Source organism: Saimiri boliviensis, chromosome 1 (genome assembly GCF_048565385.1).
Source record: "Saimiri boliviensis isolate mSaiBol1 chromosome 1, mSaiBol1.pri, whole genome shotgun sequence".
Lineage (NCBI taxonomy): Eukaryota > Metazoa > Chordata > Mammalia > Primates > Cebidae > Saimiri > Saimiri boliviensis.
The window spans coordinates 225573951-225594321 of NC_133449.1; the positions used below are offsets into that span (position 1 = coordinate 225573951).

At 37.3% G+C, this 20371-nt stretch overlaps 1 protein-coding gene across 1 annotated transcript in view; it reads left to right on the forward strand.

The window, feature by feature from the left end:
- The window catches only part of HAPLN1 (hyaluronan and proteoglycan link protein 1), an 82829-nt gene extending 63229 nt beyond the window's left edge, over positions 1-19600 (forward strand). Inside the window, exons 3-5 of the mRNA XM_003920783.4 lie at positions 6449-6820; positions 14967-15269; positions 17811-19600. Coding sequence (XP_003920832.1) covers positions 6449-6820; positions 14967-15269; positions 17811-18100 — 965 coding nt within the window. The 3' untranslated portion in view covers positions 18101-19600. The remainder of the gene's footprint in view (positions 1-6448; positions 6821-14966; positions 15270-17810) is intronic.
- The last annotated feature ends 771 nt before the right edge of the window (positions 19601-20371 follow it).

A 20371-nucleotide genomic window follows, 5' to 3' on the forward strand; every position in this document is an offset into this window, starting at 1 on the left:
TCTTGGCTCACTGCAACCTCCACCTCCTGGGTTCAAGCGAATCTCAGCCTCTTGTGTAGCTGGGATTACAAGTGTGCACACCAAGCCTGGCTAATTTTTGTATTTTTAGCAGAGATGGGGTTTCACCATGTTGGTCAGGCTGGTTTCGAATACCTGACCTCAGGTGATCCACCAGCCTTGGCCTCCCAAAGTGCTGGGATTACAGGCGTGAGCCACTGTGCTCAGCTCCAGATTTCAAATTCAAATCAAGTAGGTGAGGCACAAGGCAAAAATGAGATCAGTTTTCTACCACCCTTTGTACTATCTTCCCTTCCTGAGGCTCAATATCCTTTGCATTCAAGAATAACTGGGGAAGCAAGCTAAAACTTGGTCTCTGACAAATTAAAAGTAGTGAACTCTTTGAAAGGACAGTAAAGGCTGTATGAGAAGGGAAAGGGTCAGCATTGATGGAGGTGGGTATCTGGAAAGGTTTCTGATGCAATCTGATTAGACACATCAGAATCCTGACCAAAGATAGATTCTTCTGACTCCAGGTGAGCAGTTTCAGGAAAAATTAGATTTCTTCCATTCTGAAGGAAGCAAAATAATTATAAAGTTAAAAGTTAATAAGTAAGGCACTCTTTATTTTCTAAATTACATGTCCTACTCAAATGTAGTGTGTAAAGTACAATGAGAGACAAACATTTAAATTACATATTCTACTTAAATATTTTGTCTTTAATGTGCGTAACTGTTTGTATAAGGTGTTTTTATTTCAGAAAGATAGTAAGGTGTAAAGCAAGCTCAGATATCCACGTTTACTGCCATAACTAAGCCCAAGCTATATGCAGCACTAAAATATGTCAATCCCAGACACTTTTTGCATCAGGCACTATGTTGACACTGGAGAAACAACGTAAACAAGGCAGAGTGATTGTTTTCAGCAGATTATGGGAAGCACAGTGATGGACACAAATCCATGCTGGTTGCTCATTCTCCTGCAGGCTTTGGCTACCTTTAAAAAAAAAAAACAAACAGCTTCCAAAGTGTTAGTCTTACACATCCAAATCTACTAAAGTGTCAATAAATGTCACAAAATAAAGAAGTATTTTTGAAACCTTGTGCTTTTTTTTTTTTTTTTTTTTTTTTCAAATAACTCATTATGGAGCTGACAACTGAGTCTGTGTCTGTCAGTTTGGAATGTCAGAAAAAAATGAACTTTCTGTTTGGGATGATGAAAAAGTTTTGGAAAGAGATATTGCTGATGGTTGCACAACAAGGTGAAAGTAATGAATGACATTGAATTATATATGGAAACATGGTTAAAACAGCAATTTTAAAAATATTTATTTTACCACAATGGAAAAAATAATGATGGTGGTAGGGTTTTTTCTTGGAGAGATAATTTTTAATGTTCATATTTAGCCATCTTTTTTTCTTTTAATTATTGATCTGAGAACTCCAAAAGTCTCCAGTCTACCTCACCCATGCATGAGTGGAGAAAGTAACCAACATCAAGACCGGCTATCTTGCACGATTGTCCATTCATTTGAAAAAAACAAACTTTTTTTTTTTTTTTCATTGAAATTGTATTTGTATCAGGGAGCTTCCCAAGGGCTTCACTTTCAAAATGAGTGATGTAAGGACCATGAGGATGGAGGGATGGAAAAGGCTTTTTAGTGCCAGAGGAGAGAGGAGCGAGGTAGCCCCTGACAACCGATCCTCCTTCTCCTTCTCCAGGAGGGCTCCCAATTTCATGTAATGTTATTGTTTTCTGTGATGATTCATAAAATGTATAACTACAAATGACCTAAATTTAAGGTGTGACTTTGTACAGCTTAAAAACATAAAGTTTGTGGCTCACGCCTATAATCCCAGCACTTTGAGAGGCCTAGGCTGGCAGATCACCTGAGGTCAGGAGTTCGAGACCAGCCTGGCTAACACGATGAAACCCTGTTTCTACTAACAAATACAAAAAATTAGCCAGGCGTGCTGGTGCGTGCCTGTAATCTCGGCTACTCAGGAGGCTAATGCAGGAGAATTGCTTGAACCTGGGAGGCAGAGTTGCAGTGAGTCGAGATTGGGCCGTTGCACTCCAGCCTGGGCAACAAGAGAGAAACTCCATCTAAAAATGTAAAAAAAATAACAAACCACAACAACGTCAACAACAAAATAAACTTTTATCCGTAGCACCCTTTCCTTTTTTCTGTCACCTAGATTTCTGTGGGTATGAACTGCCAAAACAATTGTTATGCTTTTAATAGGATTAAGAACAATAGACAATGGTCCAATGTCATAGTTTTAAATTGTTTTTCTCCAGTTGTTTTTGTCCTATTGTTTAAAAGTCTTCATCTAAATTTCATAGCAAGTATAAAGATCAGTTGTTTGGTCACGCCACTGCTTTTATTACTTGGTGAAACCAAATGATGTCCTCTGGATTTCACAGCAGAATTTGTAAGACAATAACGAGGCCCCAGTGGTTCAGTGAGTCCCCATTAGTGTTCTCACCAGGCCCTGCTGTTTCCCCTGGAGACAACTCTGAGCTTTGAAGGGCATCGGATCTTTCAAGTCATTGTCGCTAATGGAAATGGGAAATTTATTTACTTGTAAATTGCACTTAAAAAAATTTCATTCCTCAATGGACATCTTCAGTTGCCCCAGTTAGCCATATATTTTCAACATACAGTCTCATTTACGATCAAAATTAAGCTCTTCAACACTATGCAAGTGTTTATGTGCACCTTTTCACACTGAAAGGAAAAGGGGAAACGGACACTTGTATACTGTGTAGTTTTAAAAAGAAAATTGTTTTAAAAAGAAAAACAAACAAGACTCATTCTGATGATCAAGGCTTATTTTTATCTTTAGCATTTCAATTGCTATGCAACTGCCTGTTGATCAAACAGTTCCTTTTTTGAGATGGAGTCTCTCTCTGTCACTCAGGCTGGGATACAGTGACGTGATCTCAGCTCACTGCAACCTCCACCTCCTGGGTTCAGGAAATTCTCCTGCCTCAGCCTCCTGAGTAGCTGGCACTGCAGGTACACACCACCATTCCCATCTGATTTTTATATTTTTAAATGAGATGTGGTTGCACCATGTTGACCAGGCTGATCTCGAACTCCTGACCTCAAGTGATCTGCCCTCCTCAGCCTCCCAAAGTGATGGGATTACAGGCGTGAGCCACCACATCCAGCACCAATCAAACAGTTTTGATTCAGACATTAATTTCAAACTGATTCAGGAGTTTAAATCCAATTATCAGATTAAAGACTTTCTCTAGGCAAAAGTGTCCAAAGTTTGTAATCAGCACCCATGGTTCCGTTTTCCTCTGTCTTCGTCCCTTTTCCTTTCCCTCTCTAATTCAGTGTGTTTCCTGGCTGGTCTCTATAATGACAACCTGTGACTTAGCACCTGATGATAACTGCAACAAGCTCAAGGTTCTCATGCGGTAGACTTGTCAGAGTCCAAGAGCTAAGGCATGATAGAGCCTGCAGCAGAACCCAGAGCTCCTGACTCACACCAGAACTCATTCCTCCACATCTTACATGTTCTGCAACAGATCACTTCTCCAGCAATGCTCAGTGCTGTCTAATCTGCAGTGTAGATCTTCTTTAGCAAACAAACAAAAACATTGTTCTCAAAGCCATGTTGGAAATTTAACCTAAGGAACCTTAATGGCCTCAGTCACTAAATATGTTACATCTCTCTGCGAGAGTTCTTTGAATTTCAGCCAGAGACTTCTGGGATCTATTACCTCAACACACACACACACACACACACACACACACACACATACAAATGAGGATGGTAGAATTTTATACATGTTGATAGGTTTGTTAGAAAAACTATTTTTTGTGCAGGTCAGTGGATGGTGGGTGTCTGCTTAATTTTCAACATTACACGACATAAGTCATTCTCTATTCACAATGCTGGAGTAGAAGTAAAACAAAAACATACTCAGAAACCTACACTTCTAAAATACTGCAAGATGGTTTACAGTTAACCACAGAAAAAAATTAGAAGTCTGAGTCCCTTATACAAGGGTTTTGATCTTTGCCTTAACCCTTTAATTTATAAAACGTTTAGACGTTGTATTCATTCTGGAACAGTTGATGATTACACTAAACCTCACAAATTTCCAAGTCTCCTATTTCCAAGTCTCACAGGTGGCATTTTATGTATTTACTTTTTAGTCCACATGATTCAAAACTATAAATAAGTGAAACGATGGAAAACTGACACACGTCAAAATTATGCTCTATTTTGGGCAGTATCTTAGTTGGAAAATACTGTGTAAATCTACGCAGTAGGAACCGGTTAGTAGTTGGTGCACACAGCATCGGTTAGCCATTGTTCTAAATGCTTTATGTGTATTAGGTTAACTGTATATTGTAGATATTAGTCTCTGTAATTCACATATACGGAAATTAGGGCTTAGAGGTAGCACAACTTGCCCAAGGCTACAGAGCTAGTAAATTGAGGAAGTGAGGTTAGGCCAAGGTCAATGTCACATTAAAGCCCTTGTTTGCAACTCCTATAATATTCCCTATACAAGTACATTTGGGTATTAATTTTTACTTTGAACTAAACAACTTGAAAGAATAATGAAACTGTGACCTCTTATAGCTATGTGTCACATCTAAATTATGTTCCAGCATGGAAAGGCCCAGCTCCTGGGGTGTTCGTACCCCCACCCTTGCCCCCCACAAGATACTGGTGAGGAAATGTTCCCTATGACCCTCGGCATTCCCGAGAAAACTTCGTTGACAGCACCTTTTCCTCCTCCTAGAAAGCAGACACTGGAGATGTTTAGGTAGAACTTGGATACAGGCATTGTGGATATTGTAAGGGAAAAATTATATGTAAGGTAGAGTTGCATAGATTTATCTTTTATAGCTTGAAATTCTATGGCCCTAAATAATGAGATAAAGAATGAAATATAGAGGAAATGCTTAATGAGCTGGATTTGTGATTTATCTTAATTAAATAGTAAATGAAGCCATTATCCTACCATTTCATCATCTATTCAAAGTGAGAGGCATTGATGACTTTGCTAAACTTTTCAGCTTTTTGAGGCTTGGAACTCACTATAAATGAAATGATACACTCATTAAAAATATTCACTCTGTTTGCCATATGATAAAAATAGAAATGCTATGTCTATTTTGGGGGCACTTTCTATTTTAAAATCCAAATCCTATATTTTCCATATGTCTCAACATGGCTACTCTTCTCAGGGATTTGGACATCTCAAATGCTTCATGGTGAAGGATTATGCAACACCTATCTCCCCAAGGCAGGAGGTCTGCAGACTTATGTGAAGGGCAGCTTTGGTGGCTTTTGAAAGCTGTATATGGACACAAAGAAATCCGTATCCAGGAGCTCTTATATCCCTTTCTCATTCTCAAATCTTGCACATCCTCAAGAGACACTGTCAAGGTCAAAGCATAATGTGCTAGCCAGGGGGAAACCCCAGAGAAAGCCAAGATCTGAAAATAACAGCTGGTATGTAGAAAACGGCAGACCTGCTGACTTGGCACACTCAGGATAGTGTGGTGCTCTTTGGAAGGCAATAAAGTCCTTGGAGGAAGGACTTGGAGGAAAACAAAAGGGCAAGGAATGCAAAGGTGGAAGGAATAAGATAACTGCAAAATGAGACATAGCAGAAAGCAAAGAGAGAGAATAGGCGGATATTGAAGGGAGTAAAGAAGCAAATAATTATTCAGTTAATCAGAAGAGAAGTAAAATTTTTGGATATGCTTTTGACATTCAAATTTTGAGGAATACATTTCAAAATCTTCTGGAATTTGTCAAAAGCATTTACTAAAAATACCTTTGTCTAGCCTTTCTGTGAAAATGAAATACAGACATATTTCCTGAAATGCTTCAGAATAGCATAACGCAGGTGTATATTTGACTAGAAGCCAGAAATGTAAGGCTATTCTGAGTTCTCTGGCCAAACAGTATAATGAAAGCGCATCATGTTGCTTCATATTTGGCCTGTTAAGTACAATACAAACTTATTGTATTAGAAAGCCCAGCTGGGTTTCTCTTATCTTAAAATATTTGGGTTTATATTGATGAAACAGTCATGCAACTCTCTCACTCTCTTGGTCTTGTTTCTACATTTTTGATATTTAAATGTAAAAGAAAAAAATGGAAACCGTAATAAATGAATTTATTATGAAATCATTGACCTTTAGATGACTATGGAGTCTTAGATCCAATATTTCTTACTGACGATAAGGTAACTTCTTCCCCTTTGGTTTAAATACATGACTACTTTAGAGATACTTTCTAGTTACTATAAGTACCTTTCTGTATGGTTCAAGAGAGCTTACATAGAGAAGCTAATCACCCGAAGCTATCCTTTGTCAGATACCCTGTATATGTAACATATTTCATTTTACAAAAATGTCTGAAGGCATATTAATGGTTACTTTCTTTTTTTCCTTTTTAATTATAGCAGAAAATGGCCCCCGTCTACTTGTGGAAGCCGAGCAAGCCAAGGTGTTCTCACACAGAGGTGGCAATGTTACACTGCCTTGTAAATTTTATCGAGACCCTACAGCATTTGGCTCAGGAATCCATAAAATCCGAATTAAGTGGACCAAGCTCACTTCAGATTACCTCAAGGAAGTGGATGTTTTCGTTTCCATGGGATACCACAAAAAAACCTATGGAGGCTACCAGGGTAGAGTGTTTCTGAAAGGAGGCAGCGATAACGATGCTTCCCTGGTTATCACAGACCTCACTCTGGAAGATTATGGGAGATACAAGTGTGAGGTGATTGAAGGATTAGAAGACGGTACTGCTGTGGTAGCATTGGACTTACAAGGTAGGTATCTGTAAGTCATGTTCAATGGAGAAATGATCACTAGTAGTTGCTTTTTGTCATGAAGAGCAATGTCTAGTAGTTACCACAGTAATAAAGTGAAAAACTCAAAAGTCCATGCCTAGCATATTTTTCTATTCTTTTGTATTCTACAGTCTGCCTATGATTCCAGCTTTCATGTTCGAAATGTACACACAATGCTTATGTGCAAAATTGAAGCTATTTGTAACTAGGAGAAACGTGCGGTGGAACTGAATTACAGTTTTCAGAAACTGCCTTATGCCAGTCAAAATTTAAATTCCATTATATGGTTATTGAGAAAATCAGCTTGCATATTTTTTTAATTATGTTTCTAAAATTATCTCAGTTTCAAAATAATGGCATGTTTTGTAAAGGACATCTGCTAACTAAAATGTATGTATTGTATTCTGTAAAATTACTGCAAAACCTTAATTCAACAAGAAAGTAATTTCTAGATTTCTTTAAACATTCTTCTAAAGAAGTGATTTTGTAATGGTTAAAAGCCTCTTAGTCATTGAATACCAAATGGTCAAGGCATTTTGTGGAAGAATTCTGTTTCTTAAATATGTAAGCCATTCAATAGGTTCAAAAACCAAAGTGTACAAAGCTGTACCACAAAAAGTATCCTTGCCATTCTTGCCTCTCCTCTGCCCACTGTCTACCCTCTAGAGACATTCCTCTCCTTAGTTTCTTGTGTATCACAAGACATCTTATTTTTCATAAATTTCAGCATTACTTTACACTGAAGTGTGGATTTTGGCAGCATTGACAGAATGCCTTCCTTCCTTATCCACATAAAACTCTAAGTGAATGCTTGCTAGAAGCTCCTTTTACCCCCAAGGACAGATTTGTGGCTTTTGGAAAAATATTTGTTTGATTCGCTAGTATATCACTGACTATTTGACCTTTCAAATCCCATACAATCCTATCACATATATGGAGATTTATTTGCTTTATATAGCTAATAAACTGCACAGCATTGTAAAGTATATTTTTGTGACCTTTCCTTGTCTCTCATAGATAGTTCTTGGCCCCTGAGTACATGCCAACTTGTGCTTTAAGTTTTTACTGACTCACATTAATATCCATGAACGTTGGCATCATTCGGGATGGAAGGAGTTGACTTAGAGAAGACAGTCTGTCATCAAATGTTAATTGAGACCATTTATCAAAGGGGCATTGAAGGTTGCCCCTTTGAGAGAGCCTTGAGCTGGTAGTAGTAAGAGGCTTAGGTTCACCTCAACTCTGCCAGTATCAGTTTTGTGACTGGGGCAGGTCACTTATCCTCAAACGAGTTTGAATTCTATTTTCTGCTACTACTTTTTCTTCTAAAACCCTATGTTTATATATTACAATATTTCCTAAACTTAAGTAATTTGCATGCAATATTTAAAGTCTATGTTTATTTTACAAAATGAAACTCTAAATAAAAAGAAACCAGTATAACTTACGAGAAATAGAAGGAAATCATCAAAATAAACATAATAAACATAAGGTATTCTAAATTCTAGCTGGATGCCACTGCTTGATGGTGGCTTCAAACATGAAGCCTGCTCTCATTGTTTAAAAGGAGTTTCAGCATATATCAGAGCTTAATACATTACAGGGTCAAATCAAGGCTCCTCTAAGACACAATTAGAGATGCTGAAAGGAGACTAAGAAAATAATTTTATTTCTCCTAGGCTCTTCACCATTGCAAATGTTCAGATTCTCCATGCTTAGGGAACATTCCCCGCCATATAACATATATGCATATGAGCTAAGTAAATGTGATCCCAGAAACCAGTTTAATTGATACATATTTTTACAGATGCTGTTTTGGTGCCATGAGAGAGAAAGAATTCCAATCTTTGCTCTTTTCATTCAACAATCGTATAGTCCATTAAAGATTCTAAAATAATTTAATGAAATAAGGCAGAAGTCAGTAAAATAAATGGGCACAAATTTCTATAATCATATGTTCTATTCATTTTGTTCATGTTAAGTAAACCTTCTTTACAGATGAAGCTTAAGACACACCTTTTCTAAGATAACAGGCCTAGCTCTAGTAAGAGATCTGGAATTTGATACCAAAGGCATTGGATGAAGCCTATGCTCTAGTTCACTTGAGCATTTGCAAGAAGGGGAAAGTTTCTGTTGGTAGAAGAGAGGCTTTAAAAAGGCAGGAGCATTCAGCAGCTTCAGGCTTCAGAAAATTCTGAAAGGCCCAAAGTTATTGGAGCGATAAGCTAGGACCTCTCCTGTGTTGATGGTAGCTGTTAAATCTCCCTCCTCCATGGTGTTCTCATAGTGCCTTATGTAGACTTCCATTATAGTTCTAATCACTTACTGTTTTGTAAATATTTGTAAACTTCTTTGTCTGTTAAATATGATCTACTTGAGGACATTCAAGTGCCAAGAACAAAATTCATGCTCAGTAAATAGTTTACAAGTAAAAGAACGTTTGATGCAAAGTGTTTAAACTTTCAAATACAAAAAAATGTGCATGTCATGTGGGAGTCATGGAAATTATTCTTAAGAAAGAGACACTTGGCTGGGTGTGGTGGCTCACGCCTGTAATCCCAGCACTTTGGGAAGCCGAGGCGAGTAAATCACTTGGGGTCAGGAGTTCGTGACCAGCCTGGCCAACATGGTAAAACCCCGTCTCTACTAATAATACAAAAATATTAGCCTGGCATGGTGGTGAGCACCTTTAATCCCTACTCGGGAGGCTGAGGCAGGAGAATCGCTTGAATCCAGGAGGCTGAGGTTGCAGTGAGCCAAGATCTCGCCATTGCACTCCAGCCTGGGTGACAGATGGAGATTCCGTCTCAAAAAAAAAACAAAAAAGGAAAGAAAGAGATGCTTGATTTAGACCATGAAGGTAAGCCTTTCAAAGGATAAAGAGCATGAAAAAGCAGGAGAGAGGGCATCACAGATAAGGCAGAGACATTTCTCAAAGCAAAAATGTGAACAACAGATACCACCGACAGCATTCCAGCTTGCATTCAGTCTCAGATTGGTGACAGGGTGGGATAAAAAATTTTAATTTTTCATCGTCGCTAATTTCAAACATTTGGAAAAGTCAAAGGAATGCTGTAATGAATCCATATATCATCATCCAGCTTCAAAAAGTATCATGATACAGCCAAACTTATTTTATTTTGCCTTTTTACTCCCACTACCACTGAATAATTTTCAAAAAAGACTTAGATGGGATATTACTTTATCTAAATATACTTCAGAGTAAGATGAGGATTCATATTTCAAAGTAAAATTACAACAAATTAAGATAGTCATCAGAATAAAATAAAAGTCATAAAAATAGAAAACTTGCCATAAGCTAAGGACAATCTCCACGTATTCTGGGATAGACAATAAGATGCAGCAGATTATATGCATGAGAGTTTGAAATCTGTGGTGAACCACAGATTTCAGAACCAAAAGACCTATCTTCTGGTTATCATTTATTAGCTCTTGTTCCCTCTTTTGATCTTTTTCATTATCAATTACATTCTTACATGTGACTACCAATCAGGCAACTGTCACTCAAGCTCCCTGTCAATCTTCTAACATGCACAGAAAGGCCAGGGAAGCATCTCATCTTACATGCCTTGATTGAGCTGCTTTTCCAACTGTAATTGCACATTATCTTTAATTGTGTTGGTCCTTTAATACCAGGTTAAATGCTATTTACACTAAAGAATGTTACCAATTAGAAAAAAAATATTCTTCGTGATGCTTAAATTGTATAGCTCCTATTTGTATTACAAGCTTTTATTCTGTCTTAGAATCAAACCATATATATATCCAAACTAGATATATTTATTCTGTCTTGGATTCTGTCAAATATAGGAAGAGGCCACACCCATACCTATGTCCTAGTATACCAAGCACAGTGCCTTGCTCTTAGTTGTTGCTTAAGAACTGTTTGTATAATCACACTAACAAAAAAAAAAAAAAAAAAATTGTAAATCCTTAACAAAGACCTACCTCCATGTGAGTTGGAATTAGATGTGGAAACACAGTATTTTCATACAGAATCTTGCATAGGGCAGAACCCTCTGATTGCCACCAATTACCTACCTAGAAATAGCACCCAACAAGCAACAAGATTTATACAGATATAACAAAAGAATGTCACTAGAAATTTAGGGACAAGCTGAGGCTGCAGAATCAGAAATCAACTGGGCTCAGCAATCAATAAATACACAATTAATGATATGCAAAACATGACATTTATGCTTCTAAACTTCCACTGTATTCATCTTCCATTGTTGAAAATGGGGCTAAATATACAAAATTATAGTCTGAGAACTGTCAGAAATAGAAACATAATTTCAGATTCGTGCATAGCACTGATAAGCACTGTGACAGGCACTAAGGGAGGTCATATTATTTATGCTACATGGTCTCTGCCTTTTATTATTAGAAACATTTACATTATGTAATTATTAAAACTTCCTTTAACTTTTGTATGTCCCAGGATGTGGAAACCTTTCATATGTCTAACATACTGATATTTGCCAACAACTAGAATGAATTGGGCTGGGTAATTATAAATCTTGAATAATGTGTTCTCCAAATTTATTTCAACTAACTAAACTCACATTGTTTGGTATTATTCTTTCCTATATAATGTATCATCCTTACTAATCTCCTTTGTAATGAGATTACAGCCCTCCACAGAAAGTTACGAGCTTTTGATTATCTTTTGATATATAAGTATGAAGCATACATCAGTCAGATATTCCTTGGATTAATCATACCACCTTCTTTCTCACCCATAAATGTTTAACTTTTCTTATTTTTGCAACACTGGATAATAGGAACCATTTGCTCCATAATTTAGCTGTAAGAATTACACATTTTTTCTGAAGAGCCAAGAAGGTTTCTGCAATTGGATGTTAAAATCTTAACTAGCCAGAAGTATACTAAGTCAATAAATAAAACAAATAAAATACTAATAGAATGATTATGTAGTTCCAAAAATGGCCCTGCCATTGTTCACATACACATTGTTGAAATGTGTATGTGAAATTTATAGAATACAGGGAAGGTTTTAAAACTTCGAGTAAGGCCGGGCGCAGTGGCTCAAGCCTGTAATCCCAGCACTTTGGGAGGCCGAGGCAGGTGGATCACGAGGTCAAGAGATCGAGACCATCCTGATCAACATGGTGAAACCCCGTCTCTATTAAAAATACAAAAAAAATAGCTGGGCATGGTGGCGTGTGCCTGTAATCCCAGCTACTCAGGAGGCTGAGGCAGGAGAATTGCCTGAACTCAGGAGGCGGAGGTTGCAGTGAGCCGAGATGGCGCCATTGCACTCCAGCCTGGGCAACGAGAGCGAAACTCCGTCTCAAAAAAAAAAAAAAAAAAAAAAAAAAAAAAAAAAAAAGCTTCGAGTAAAGCATAGAGCTTTACCTTGATTTACTTGGGATATGTTCTTTCCAGCATATCAAACAGTAATTCAAATTTGTTAAATAAATCATTTGAGCTGATACAACAGTTAGTTGTATTTTTCTTACAACTGAAAATACCAAAATTTTAACATAAGCTTCACTTTCTAAAAATGATTGTATGAAATTATGTTACATTTAAAAACAACTCAAATAAAAATATACAGCACTGGATTTGGAACTAAATCAATTATATTTAAGTAACGTTTAGTGGTTAATCAAAAACAAATTACTAGAGAAAAGTCTTTCCTGATGCTTATAAGAATCCACCAAAAACACACTACAGTGAATTTAAACCTAAAAGGTTTTCTAGCTCTTTAAAATTAGCATAAATTAAAATATTCTGCATTCTCCATTGTTACCGTCTTCAGCCATTTTGGAAATGGAAGTCAACTCCACTGGTTTCTTTCTCTTTTCAGGTTGAGATACTTTGAGATTTCTGTCACTTAAGATCTAGCAAAAAAGGGAATCTCTAATGAATAAATTGAAGATTTCCCTTTTCATCAGCACTCCCAGGGTGGCTGAGGAAAGAGGATAAAAGACCTGAGGCACCAGAGCACCATAATGGATTTTTCCCAGCACTCACTGGGTTCCCAGCTCAGTGCCTGGGCAGAGTCCTCCTTAGATAGAATCATCTCCAGGCCTTCCCTCCCACTCGCCACAGGAGTTAGTGGCAACCAAGAGAGGCTTTTACTCCTTCCTTTTGGCTCTAATTCAGCTTATAGATCCTTCAGCCAAGAACCTGAGAAGGCAGAATGAGATCAGGAAGCCTTCTTGGAGCTCTGCCTTTCATGGATGGTGCCAGCTGGATCGCCCTACAGGGACAAACGTGTCCTACGGAGGCCTTCAGTGGACGTGACTTGATTTAAGGCCACTGAAATGTCTTCTTGTACAGTCTTTTAGGACAATTTATTAAAGAAATATTTCCTGTGTACCGGTTATGTTATTAGTGGTTTGTATATCATCTTGAATAGCGTCTGCAGTCTCATAAAATAGCACATGTGCCATAACTCACCAAATTACTGTGTCAGTGGGACAAATGTTTGCATTCCACGTGCTAAAATACTAATTACTTCTAATTACATTCAAAAATTTGAGGCAAGCCCTTGCATAATGATTCTAAATTAGTTATCTTTTAATAACCATGAGAGAAATATTTTGACACAGTAGTCCTTTTCAAAGTCCAGCAAGTGACGCAACTTTTCTTTCTTATTTGGTAATCCTTAGCCTTTAAAGAAAATTGTGCAGAGTGTTGTGAGGCAGCTCGGTCACCTCCCATAATTATTTGAACAAAAGAAATGTTTTGGAAAACCATAACATCTTCCCAGGCAAAACAAATGCTGAGTCACACTGTTAACATTTGCTATGGAACTTCCGTCCTCAAAATATTTAACTTAATTATTTGGCATTGGTCAATCAATGGATGTCTATTCTGTACCTACCTTTTATAGGACAAGCTTAGGGAAGCTTTTTTTCTGTTTATAATAAAAATGTTTCAAACCCCTTACTTTCAGTTTGCAATATATAAATGTGGAAGTTGAAAAATAGTAATGGAAATATTTTTAAATAAAAGCCCTTATTTTAGTCTTGCTATTTAAGGGCAGAAAAAAAAAAAAAAGAAGAAGAAAAGCCACATTAAAAGTAAACATATAAGAGTACCATGGTACTTTCTACAGAGGAGTGTCTCACTGTACAAATCTGTCTTATTAATCTGAAATAAAATTGTTTAATTATGTTCTTGTTAGATATACAAAAGAATTCACTTTAGTAGGGGTATCCAACCTTTTGGCTCTCCCGGGCCACATTAGAGGAAGAAGAACTGTCTTAGGCCACACATAAAATATACTAACACTAATGATAACTGATAAGCTACAAAAATAAAAAGTAAAAAAAGGAAATCACAAAAATATCCATGTTGTTTTAAGAGAGTTTACAAATTTGTGTTGGGTTGCATTCAACGCTGTCCTGGGCCACATGTGGCTGGCAGGCCACGGGTTGGACAAGCTTGCTTTAAGAGTTTCGCCAAATAAGAATCCCCCTATATGAAGGTTACTTATCTGCAAGTTATTAGAAGACCGTATTAAAAGACTGATATATCTGCATTTGAATCATTTGTTAATATGCTTCCCTATACATTTAAAAGACTACATAAAACTAAATACTAATTATACAGGAAAAATTGCTAAGAAAAACAGTGTGAATTTTGATAAATACCTTCTCTTTGAGCACTGCAGCCCTCTGCTCTTAGTATTCAACATTGAGTATTTCCGTATCTGCCACCAACTCCTAGTATTCAATACTGACTTTTTCCCTAGGTGACAGGGGCTCAGTAGTAACCCACTGTAGGGCAAGTAAGTGGCAGCAGACGGTATGTTCTCAGGGAGGACTATTTGGAAACTGTAATCTGCGGACAGATCTCTTCAGAAAAGAGAATTTTAAGGCTAGAGTTGAACTCTTCACAAAAGCAATAAATCACTGAAATTATCCAGCAAAAAAGCTGATCATGAGATGTTCAGAACTAAGAGGATGCTTAAAGGGGAAAAGGATCATGAGAAACAGTTGCTAGTTGACAAAAAACTTTTGCTTCATCTGATGGAGGCTCTATTATGGTTTTCACCAGCTAGGTGGGATTTGCTTAGAGTTGTTAGTTTTGGGGCTTCTAATGACTCCTGGCCTTCTCCTTTGGACAGGTGTGGTATTCCCTTACTTTCCACGACTGGGGCGCTACAATCTCAATTTCCACGAGGCGCAGCAGGTGTGTCTGGACCAGGATGCTGTGATCGCATCCTTTGACCAGCTGTATGATGCCTGGCGGGGCGGGCTGGACTGGTGCAATGCCGGCTGGCTCAGTGATGGCTCTGTGCAATATCCCATCACAAAGCCCAGAGAGCCCTGTGGGGGCCAGAACACAGTGCCCGGAGTCAGGAACTACGGATTTTGGGATAAAGATAAAAGCAGATATGATGTTTTCTGTTTTACATCCAATTTCAATGGTAAGATAATAACCGTATTACCTTCTTTACTGTCTCGGAGACCATTCCATACTATACCACTAACTACACTTGGCTTTTAATCTTATCTTCTTAGAAAAACAAAAAAAGCTTTGAAGTTTTACTCTAGTTTAAAAAGATACAAAAAGTTCATGAGTGTCATTATTTTTAAATATCCACGTAAATCAAGCAAAAGTGCATATTCCCAGTACTCCTAGGTTTTATTTCATCCCATTTTTATATGAAATAGTTGAAACTGTCATGTGGCTTGAGGTCTGTTCCCTACTGTCAAAGATGATGCTGCCAGTGTGTGCCCTCCATAGTATATGGTTCTTTCAATCAAAGTAAGCATGCCTTTGTTATTACCCATGCTCTCCCTCTCTCAATCTCGGGTGCATTTATTCATAGATGATCAACAAAACTCAGGACAAAGTGGGGCGTAAGCAAGAAAAAGGAAATAGAACTAACTCTCCAGGTGAAAGCAGAAAGAAAGGTTGCATCGGTGTTGATGACTGATTCATTATATTCATGCACCTCTCAGCCCTTCTCTTGCTGCCTTCAGAGTCAGCCACATAATTTGTGGGGCCCAGTGTGAAATGAAAATGTGGGTTGTGTGCAGTGGCTCATGCCTGTAATCCCAGCACTGTGGGAGGCCAAGGCAGGAGGATTGCTTGAGCCAAGAGTTGGATAACAGACATGGCAACATAGTGAGAATCCCTCTCTAAAAGAAAAAAAGAAGAAGGAAAGAAAATGTGGAGCTCCTTGTTCAAAAATGTTAAAATTTTAAGATGGTGACAGCAGAGCATTGAACTAAATGCAGAACCTTTCTACATGTAGACATGTGGGGCCCTGTGTGGTATCACAGGTCACACATCCATGAAGAAAGCCCTGGCCCCATCATTTATATTTCAGGTCCCTGGTGATATGCTTTGGAAAAAATAGAAAGAGATTAGAGGTCAAGGGTCAACTTTTTTTTTTTTTTTTTTTTTTTTTTGAGACAAGGTATCACCCTGTCTGTCACACAGGCTGGAGGGTGGTGGCACGATCTTGGCTCATTGCAATCTCCACCTTCTAGGTTCCCAAGTGACTCTTCCACCTCAGCCTCCTGAGTAGCTGGGACTAAAGTGTGTGCCACCATACCTAGCTAAGACAGGGTTTCACTATGTTGGCCAGGCTGGTCTCCAACTCCTGACCTCACATGGTAAGGCTGTCTCAGCTTTCCAAAGTGCTGGAATTACAGACGTAAGCCTCCATGCCCGGCCAACAATCTTTTTCTGTACAGGGCCATATAGTAAATATTTTTGGCTTAGCTGGCCATGTGGTGTCTGCTGCAAATGCTCATTGTAAATGTGTATGTTGTAGCACAAAAAACAGCCATGAAAATACTTAACCCAGATGGAGATGGCAGCATTCCAATAAAACTTCATTTACAAAAACAGGTAGGAGGCCAATTTTGACTCATGAGCTGAGTTTGCTGAACTCTGGTATAGATGCTTGTACATAATCTCCAGTTAATGTTCCAATGGCCACTACCCTTTCTCCAAATGACGTCATCTCAGTCTAGTAAGAAATGGCAAGCATTAATTTATACTTCAGTAACCTATGTCTAATGAGGGACAGTAGAACATCGTATTACAATGTCTAATCAGGCAAGAGAGTCTGATTAGGTTCTACCTAAAACTAAGATGCATGAGAAAAATCTTCGGTCAGTGTGTATGTATCACTTTCAGTCAGTTGAAGTGATACCGTATACATTTTACACATATTTAACACATATTGAAGGAATCTCAGTAATTAACACTATTCAATAAGTGGTCGAGACTAATTTGTCTTTCTAGTGAAATCAAGAAATAGGTGCCAGAGTTCAAACCAATGGAAGCTGAAAAAAATAAACAAATTTGTCTCCTTTGCTAGTGAACCAACATAGACTAGGTTTACATTCTGAGTACGTATTATCTTCAGCAAGTGACTTCCTGTATTTTATGCATTTTCATACCGTAGTCTTTGAATGAGAATAATGTCTTATTGATACCTGGAATGAAAAGGACTTGAGGGCTTTTGATTTTTTTTAAATGGACTTTTATGTCAGGAATGTGTTTTGATCCTTTCACATTCAAATTTTGCCTCTCCAGAAACTTGTGCTGGGGTTCAGTCTTGCTACAGCTAGAATTTAAATCGCCCTTGCTTTTAACATGGAATTCTGTCTTCTCTAGTGCCACAGAAGGGCTCTTTTAGTCACTAATTAGCTAACAGAAACTGCATCTGCCATTTCCCTTTTCTTTTTAAAACTGTGAAAGGGGCATGTCTGGACACATATTAAGGGAGAAGGGAAAAAATTAACTTAATGGAAGTGACTTAGGGATACTACATTTAACTGACATTTCTAGGTTACAAAAACTTTCCAAACATTGCTCTATCTCCCCCTTCACTGTGAAACCACCTCCGTTTTTGGCTATTTCATTGAGGTACCACTTCCGGTTTTGGCTCTTTCTGCGTGGCTCAGTTGCAGACCAGCCCACTGACTCTGTCTCCTTCTCTCTACAGGCCGTTTTTACTATCTGATCCACCCCACCAAACTGACCTATGATGAAGCGGTGCAAGCTTGTCTCAATGATGGTGCTCAGATTGCAAAAGTGGGCCAGATGTTTGCTGCCTGGAAACTCCTTGGATATGACCGCTGTGATGCGGGCTGGTTGGCTGATGGCAGTGTCCGCTACCCTATCTCTAGGCCACGAAGGCGCTGCAGTCCTACTGAGGCTGCAGTGCGCTTCGTGGGTTTCCCAGATAAAAAGCATAAGCTGTATGGTGTCTACTGCTTCAGAGCATACAACTGAATGTGCCGCTAGAGCGCGTCAGTTTTAAAGTCATTAAGAACATGTGAAAGGTGGTTTTTTTTTTTCCAATATGAACTCATGAAAGTTACCAAAACTGTGATAACCCTTTTTTACTTACTGTAAAGAGTCATTTTCATAAAGACCAATTCATTGATTTGTTTTTTGTAAAGCTATCATTAAATATATATCATAAATTAATATAAATTTAAGGGAAGCTCTACGTAAGGAGACTTTAGAGTCAAACTGTTTAAGCTGTATCATCCCAACAAAGTATCCTTTCATGAACGGGGCATGCAATAGCTTGAGAATTGCTAGGATTAAATTAAGGAAAGTAAAGCTACTCGGAGCAGCAGCTTCCACAAGCACAAACTTTACACATTTGTACAATTTTGAAATGCACTATAATAAACAAATTAGAGGAACAAATTTGAAATACAGCCTTCTTTACATAAACTGAGTTTATACAAAACTCCGTTTCACAAGGGAGCAATCTATACCTTTCTAAAAGTTAATATTTCAAGTCTCCGATAGACAGAATATTTTACTCTTTAAAATCCTGCCTTTTTCACCAAAAAAGAAAACATTCATATGGACTCCAATGCATAGTAACAAGCACAGTTAAAATTCCTTAATAATCTCATTTATATGACGTATGAGACATAAATAAGCAGATAATATTTAACCAATGAAAGACTTCTGCCTTCCTATAATTAAATTACACATGTCTGAGAAGAATTGTTTTATCTTTTGAGTAGCTTTACTGAGTTGTATTTAAATTCTAAGGGCCATTTGCTAAGCAGCATTTAGCATCTACTCAGGGCAGTTATATAGATAAACTGCTGGACAGAAAAATTGTAAAATTTAGCGGCTTGACTTTCTGTTAGCCTATGAAATGTTATTGTCCTATAAAAATAACTTTAAACTTATTTAATATTTCTTATTTACATTATATGAAAAACAATTACATCATAAAAGAAATGCCTAATTCAGAAACAAAGACCCAACTTTCAAAATTCTTATTATTCTTATTTGTACATACACTAGAAATCCCAACTAGTGCCTATGTTTGGGGGAAAAAAAATCAACAATGCAGTTCTAAACCTTATCCCAAATAGAAAATGTGGTTAATGATGTCACTTTCCTTGCTGGTCATCATTAGGCTTCAATTAAATGCTGAAGCTGTCATCAAAGAGTTTACACTAAAATCTTCAGGGCTTTAAATAAAAGGTTAAGTCCAGCTTCAAAACACAACTATCTACATTAGCAGCTTCAATCTTAAATAAAGCTCTGTTTTCCTATATTTTTATGACTGCTGAGACCCCACAGGGACCAATATTTGTACTCAAATTACGTTTCGTGGTTTCCCATTATTTCACAATGAGTTCTAATAAATGGGATTTACTATAACAATCCAAGTATGACATAGTTGGTATGCTTTCATGAATGTTTTTATGTAGATTTTCCTCCCATGAACATGAGTAAATAAATCTGTTTCCTGAATGGATTGTGGTTGCATTTAAAGCTCTGTAATAATTCTAATAAATTTACTCTATAAATATAGAGTTACGTGTGTGGAAGGTATAGAACAATTGGAAGTCCATGAAACCATAACTATAATCATATATTATTCAGACAAAATATTGTAAATAAAAGTAGATCCTTTCTTTCATCAAAAACAGATCTGAAATTTTCAGATGCTTTACTATTAAAAGATGACAATGTTATGCATGCACATTTTTAAGTTAGGTTGGATATGCAAATTGTAGAAAACTATAAATCCAAAGAGTTCATAAGATTTAAACTCAAACACTCATGGTATAAATAGATTAAAGAAGATACTTAAATGGTCTAGGATGAGGTTATACATTATTTAAAGAGGGGACTATCTCCTAAATAACAACTATTAACACCTCAAATGTGGGGGCTAGCTCATTGGAAGAAGTCCATACTTGAACTATTATTATGTATGTTCCAATAATTTTGTTGGAAATGCAAGTGGGAACAAATTTCTATTGAAGCAAACATCCAATTTTCAGTTATATCCAGAACTCTACCTTTATAATGTTAAATGTAGTGGCATTTCTTAACTTTTAAATACTTACTAGTATAGGAATTGGTGCTGATCAAAATCTCTGCAGTGACTGTTAGCTGATTAAAATCTATATTAATTTACACATCATTTTTTCATTCGTGTAAAAAACAAAAAATCTTAACACAATGAATACTGCTGAGCAGAATTTTTATCTTCTGATTTTGCTCAGAGGATCAGAA